General features: G+C 52.9%; 1 protein-coding gene across 1 annotated transcript; it reads right to left on the bottom strand.

The window, feature by feature from the left end:
- Positions 1 to 1,663: 1,663 nt before the first annotated feature.
- Positions 1,664 to 5,897, bottom strand: FIBRA_08047 (uncharacterized protein; the record flags this gene model as incomplete). The annotated part of the gene is made up of 13 exons (XM_012329706.1): positions 1,664 to 1,897; positions 1,945 to 2,009; positions 2,065 to 2,514; positions 2,575 to 2,913; positions 2,970 to 3,233; positions 3,295 to 3,459; positions 3,522 to 3,627; positions 3,690 to 3,926; positions 3,975 to 4,781; positions 4,836 to 4,974; positions 5,025 to 5,155; positions 5,205 to 5,366; positions 5,580 to 5,897. 13 exons carry the CDS (start codon positions 5,895 to 5,897, stop codon positions 1,664 to 1,666), a joined length of 3,417 nt encoding a protein of 1,138 aa, XP_012185096.1.
- Positions 5,898 to 6,000: the final 103 nt, after the last annotated feature.

Genomic DNA, 6,000 nt, shown 5'->3' with positions numbered 1-6,000 from the left:
AAAAATCCTGCCTCTCTCTCTATTGAAGCGAAAGGGCCTTGTTGGTGGGTCCAGGGCTCAGAGACCCGATCATCGATTTTACCCTGCGGTTTTTGGAGGTGGACGTCACATCCACGCTACGTGCCGGCCTCTTCAATCCTCTGCATCGAATACGGAGAGCGTATTCGTACCAAAATGCTTGGGAATGACGAGAATGAATCAAAGCTTCAAGGAGTGGATGCGACTGAAATAACCCTGGCGAAAATCGTACAAATGGTGCGGCATTGATGTGCGCACAACGAAGTTTCCGCTAATCTCTATGCATCCTGTAGGTCAAGTTCTGCCATCGAATGAGGAAATATGACGGAATCATGCTTTGAAAACTGGATGGACATGTTGAGCCTCGGATGTCTATAGGAATATAAAGACAATGACTGACGTGACCTCTCATCATTCCATCCGCAAAGATGGAACATAGGGTGCCGATGCTACAAGATACAGGTTCGCAGATACTATTATCGTTGAAGAAAACATGCACCTCGGAATTGATTGTAGACCCCACCTACAATTTAGTCGTTCATGCGACATAGGGGTAAGTTTCTTACCAGATTTCCTAGTGAATCATGTGTCGCTCGTCCGAATCTCAGCACTTCAGCGCAGATACCGCAGCCGCCCAATACTTAAAGCAGTCGGATACGGAACTCGGCAACTAAGCACGCAGTTATGCTATCCGGCTACTTTATGTAGGGAGATTGCGATCTGTGCCACACTAGTCAAAATTAGAATAGTCCGCTTTTGAGTGATCGGGACAGGAAAGGCAGGTGCACCACAATGGGCCTCGTCGGCGTGTAGATGCTAGGAGTCCACAGGAATTGGGTTCGCACAGGATTCATCTTCGACTACTCATGATCTCGGATGGCCTGTGGAATGGATGTATTGTGCCACATGCAGCTGAAACTGTCGACTCATAGTCAATGTAAAATGACTCCGCTGATATATGACTACTCACATCCGTAAAGGTGGCTTCTATCCTGCGTATGGTCCTGAACCAGATTGTGGAACCAGAGAGTGGGATTGTGCGTGTGTAGGTGGCAAATCGAGTACGTAGCTGCCAACATATTCCTATAATCTTCGAAAATGCGCCATGAGGTAAAAGGACAAATCAATTGGCGTGAATCGTGGTGAAGAGAATACCTAAGTAGAGTCCCTAAGTAGAGTCATCATTAATTATCGAAGGCGAAACCAGTGGTACGGTCACTACCATCAAGAGACATATTCCATCACTGATAGCTAGAGTCGTCGCTGGTTTCAGGCTTCAACCATCAAGCGAAACTCAGCATGAACAATCGCCGTGCTGTCGCGTCAGATGATAAGATATATGAACACAGCGTACAGAATAGTTCCTAAACTCTAATAAGTTATCGATTTTTTGTTAGGTAATGCACCCATCTAACGCTACAATAACCTCCAGAGTATATATATATGCAACACGAGGATATCAAATCCGTTCTCTGGGCAATCATGACAAGTCGTAAGGTATGTGTTGTACAAGACTGTGAGTACGGCGTAAATAGAAGTCCACGGATGTGTGCTTATACGGCGAGATTGTGTAAATGCTGGAATGTACTGGCAAGAAAAAGTTCATGGCATGTGGTTGGATCTGAGGTATACGTAGTGGGGTCGTTCAGAGGGAGGTAGGCTCAGAACTGTCAGTTTTGAACCGGAGCCTCGCGATCAGCACCGAATCCCACTTCCCACCGCGCCCGACGGTAGAGACTTTCTCAGCGTAGGATGCGTCAGTGGCAGGCTCATCAGAGTAAACGGGCCCGCCGATTAGGGATGAGGCCAGGTCAGTGGTCGTGGTGAAGTGGCCCCAAGGCTGGCCAGCTCGTGCAGCCGCGTGGACGTTGAAATTCAACTAGGGAACCATCAGCAAACGCTTCAGTATGGGATCAAGTGACTCACCTGCTCGTCAGGATGGTTATGGCTCACGTGGAGAGCATAATCCTGCGCCTCGAGTGTCCCAATGACTGTAAATCCTGACGGTTAGTGTACGAAACGCGTACACGAGTGGACGCTACTTACCCAAATACAAGTCGTCCCGAGCAAGTTGGTGCTGTTTTCCATATAGCTCCAGTATCATATCCACATTCGCTTTAAACCAACGCTTGGGTGAGGCGAGGTCTTCCACATAGCGATACACGGTCGACTCGGTGAAGAGATGTGCGGCCTTGTGGCCAGCGCGCAGGGGGGACGAATAGCGACGACTAACATTCGAGGAAGGGCTGCTCTTTGAATTGATCCAAGACTGGAGCATGTCCATGCCTCGCTGCGTAACGCTGCGCTTATCCTGACGCTGGCTTCCGGTCGAGATGCGCCCAAATCCTTCGAGCGAGGCCATGTTCGCGGCCACGCCGTTGGATGTTTCGAAGGGCTTGAATGCGTTGAAAAGAATCACGAACCGCCCGTCTGGCTTGCTGAGATAACCGACTGCGCCTAGGGGAACATGTTCTGGAGTCCATAACGGCAATGTCACTGCGGTGCAGTGGCGACATGAGTAAGGTATGAATGCGAACCAAGGATGACAATACTCACGCGAAGGATGGAATTCATGCTGCAATAACATCCTATACCGCCTCTCGTTACGGATCTGAGCATCTCGCGCATCTGCAGGAGGCGGCGATTGATATCCAGGGGGATCGAGCATGACGCCGGCGTCAGAACGTGAGTCCGGAGTGTCCTCGCACATTGACGAGGAGCGACTACTGCTTCTGGTCGTACCGTAAGTAAATTGCGAGAACGGGTCCGACGCCTCGGGTTCATGGCCATGAACATGTTCGTAAGAAGGCGGGGAGGAAATATCCCCTTGAGCGGTCTCATACGAGTTGTCAGAGGAGAGCGACGGCTCGTCAACGATGGTGACATCCGTATCCGCTATTGTATGGAGACACCTAGGTAAGCGCGAGCATAACTGGAACTTGTATACTCACGTGGCAAGAAGGGCAGGTTGACTGGGTGCATATCTGGCGATTTCCTGCTAGAAATATGATCATCCAGTTCTTGTGGGAGCTTCTGGAGAGGTGAATCTCTCATGTTCGAATCGAAGCGCAGGCGGAGCTGCTCGAGGTCTTTGACGACCTTGGCGAACGATGGTCGGGCCGCCGGGTGGCGGTCCCAACATGCGTTGATGATCTCGGCGAGCTGTGGAATCCACTTGCGCGGAATGAGTGGAATCTGGGGCCTCATGTTCTCCTCTGATATGTTCAGCAGTCAGACTACGAAGGTTGCCAGAAGGAAAATAGACAATATACGCACTGAGGACAAAATGGCGCACTGCATCGTCATCTGCAAGCTGCCAAGGCAGCGCACCCTTGGTGATGACCTCGATGCAGCACATCGCAAACGCATACACGTCCATTTGCTGCGTCATCTTGCTCTCGCCTGCCATCAGCTCGGGCGCCTGCCACCGGAGAGTTCCATCTGCACAAACGGAGGGGAGATCAGCTACAGATTCAGAGAAGATGCATGATGGCGGCACCCACGGGGAAGAGGTGTTCCGCTCATTCGGTAAACTTCCGACTTCATCTCGCTCTGGCCAAAGTCCGAGATCACGCAGTGTCCTCGATCGTCAACCAGGATGTTCGTACCCTGGAGCCGCGGAAAGCCGCAGGTTGAGACGCGCAAGCAAGCTGTAATAAACAGCCACATACCTTGAGATCCGAGTGAAGCACGCCCTTTCCATGCAGATATGCCATGCCCTTCGCGACCTCGTGCACCATCTTGAGCGGATCCACCGAGTCCAGACTTGGTAGTCCCTTGAGATAAGTCACCATACTGCCGTTCTTGTAGTATGGGCTCACGAAGAACCAGGGAGGATCACTTGATGCTGATGACGCGCCGAGTAATTCGAGGACATTAGGATGCTGAAGCTCTTTCCAGATGGTCGCCTGCAAATGACTCAGTAATTATTACTGAGTCCATCTCATGGAACATACCTCATGGATGAACAGCTGTCGCGGCGTAGTCTCTGCGAGAACTTTGATGGCCACGGTATGCTCCCTCCATGTGCCCTTGTAAACGTCGGAGAAAAACCCGATGCCGATCTTCTCCTCGCGGTCCACCTCATAGCGCGTGATAGTCCAACTCGGAAGGGGAACTTCCACGCTACTGAGCCTTCGCAGCGCGTCGATCCCTGTCTCGATAAACTCGCGGTCAAGCGTATCCCGAGGCCTCCTCGATGCGACGCTGTGTGTCGTCTTGTGGCTCTCGACACTGGCGACTGTCTTCGACCGCGAGAGGCCCGAGCCATCTTTCCCCGTCTCGACCGACGTACTTGCAGCGCTGACCGAAGCGACCACCGTCTCCTCTTGCTCCACCGCCACTATCGAGTCACGTTCAAGTTCGTTCTCCAGTGCTCGTTGGAGCGCCTTGATTGCCTCTGGCATCTCGTCACGCCCGACCTGCAACACCCGAATCATCTCTCCGTCGTTGTTGGTTGACAGCGCCGCTCGCATAAGCTGCCGGAGCTCGGCCGTATCTTGGACAAGGTCGAGTTCCGTCTGCCGTGCGTTGATGGTGCGCAGCGTCGAGCGGATCTGCTCTGGTGTCGCTCCCATCAGCTGATCGACCGAGGTTACAGGCGTGGCGTCCGGCTCGGTTCCGGTCAACAACAAGGCGTTCAAGGGCGAAGCCTGATGTGGGGGTGTGTTCTGTACCAGCCTCTCCAACAACGCGGCAGTATCTGTTTGCCTCTGCTCTTCCGCTTTCAGTACTTGTTTCAAGATCCGAATCTGGATGCCGAACTAACAGTATCGCTGAGTCAGCATTGAGCGAGACACAATGGCAAGCCGCCTTACACTGAACATGCTGAGGGCGTCGGTCAAACTGTTGTCACACATTTGAATCGACCTCTGTATTTCATCGCGCCTCAGGTACCGCTTGAGGAATGGCCTATGATTCTGCGTCTGCAAAAATAGGTGAACTTGGGTGAATGTCCTGGAAACAGAGATCAGTTTGCGCAAGACGCGGAGGGAAGCGAAACGTACTCGACAAGCCGTTCGATGGGATGTAATAGCTCATCCCCGACCTCATCTCCCGCCTCAGCAACATCCTCTCTAACCGAATATAGAATTGTTGCACAGCGTTCCGTCAGCCGCATACAGGTAACACGATTCACCTACTAGATGTGAGCCTTCATATAGCACAGTCATGACACAAATACTCACATCTACTTGCTGCAGGGAGTCCCATATTTCGAGCAATAGCTTTGCTGCGAGAGCTAATCCAGGTATGGGTGCGAACTTAAGCAACTCCGAAGATACCAGTAACGTCTCGTGCGTAACATCACCAGCTATGCCGAGGACATTGATCGCCGCCTCAGCCACTCGCTATATGCGGCTGAGCACAACGCCATCTGACAGAGGAAAACAACTCGCCTGGCGCGTGCGCTCCCATCCCTCCGTCTGTTCGGGAACCCTCGAGATCGGTTCTCGAGCGTTGTACCAAGTCAGCGGTGCCCCATTTGGGGGCGTCGCTGAGCGTCCAGAAACGATTCTCCAAGTGAAGGCAAATGGGCTGGCCGACCGGCCACGCTGGCTGACGGACGACGCACGGCTGCGGGTCGCCGGCCGTGCCTCAGCAGTGAACGATGCAGCGAGGGACGAGAGACCTGATTGGGGGAGAGGGTTGGAGGTCACCCGAGACATAGGAAGGGCGGACTCTGAGGGTTCTGGGCGAATCGTCGAAGTGGAATGACCTCGAGGACGAGCTCCGTGGATGAAGCTCGGCTTGGGGGCCTTTGCATCTCCGTCGGAATCGACGACATCGACGAGGGGGAGGGCGGGAGAGTTAATGAGCGTCGTCGTCGAGTCCGAAGAAAGACGTGAGGTCGTCTTCCCAGTGGGAGTCTTGAAGCTCATCGTGGTCTAGAGGGTATGGGAAGGGGTCGATGGGCAGGTGGTGCTCGATAGCATGTAAAGGTATATAAGCAGCCAGGCTAGGAACGGCTCGACTAGCAGGAGC

The sequence above is a fragment of the Fibroporia radiculosa genome (assembly GCF_000313525.1).
Source record: "Fibroporia radiculosa TFFH 294 genomic supercontigs, scaffold22600, whole genome shotgun sequence".
Classification (NCBI taxonomy): Eukaryota; Fungi; Basidiomycota; class Agaricomycetes; order Polyporales; family Fibroporiaceae; genus Fibroporia; species Fibroporia radiculosa.
This window is presented reverse-complemented; position numbering and strand designations above follow the sequence as displayed.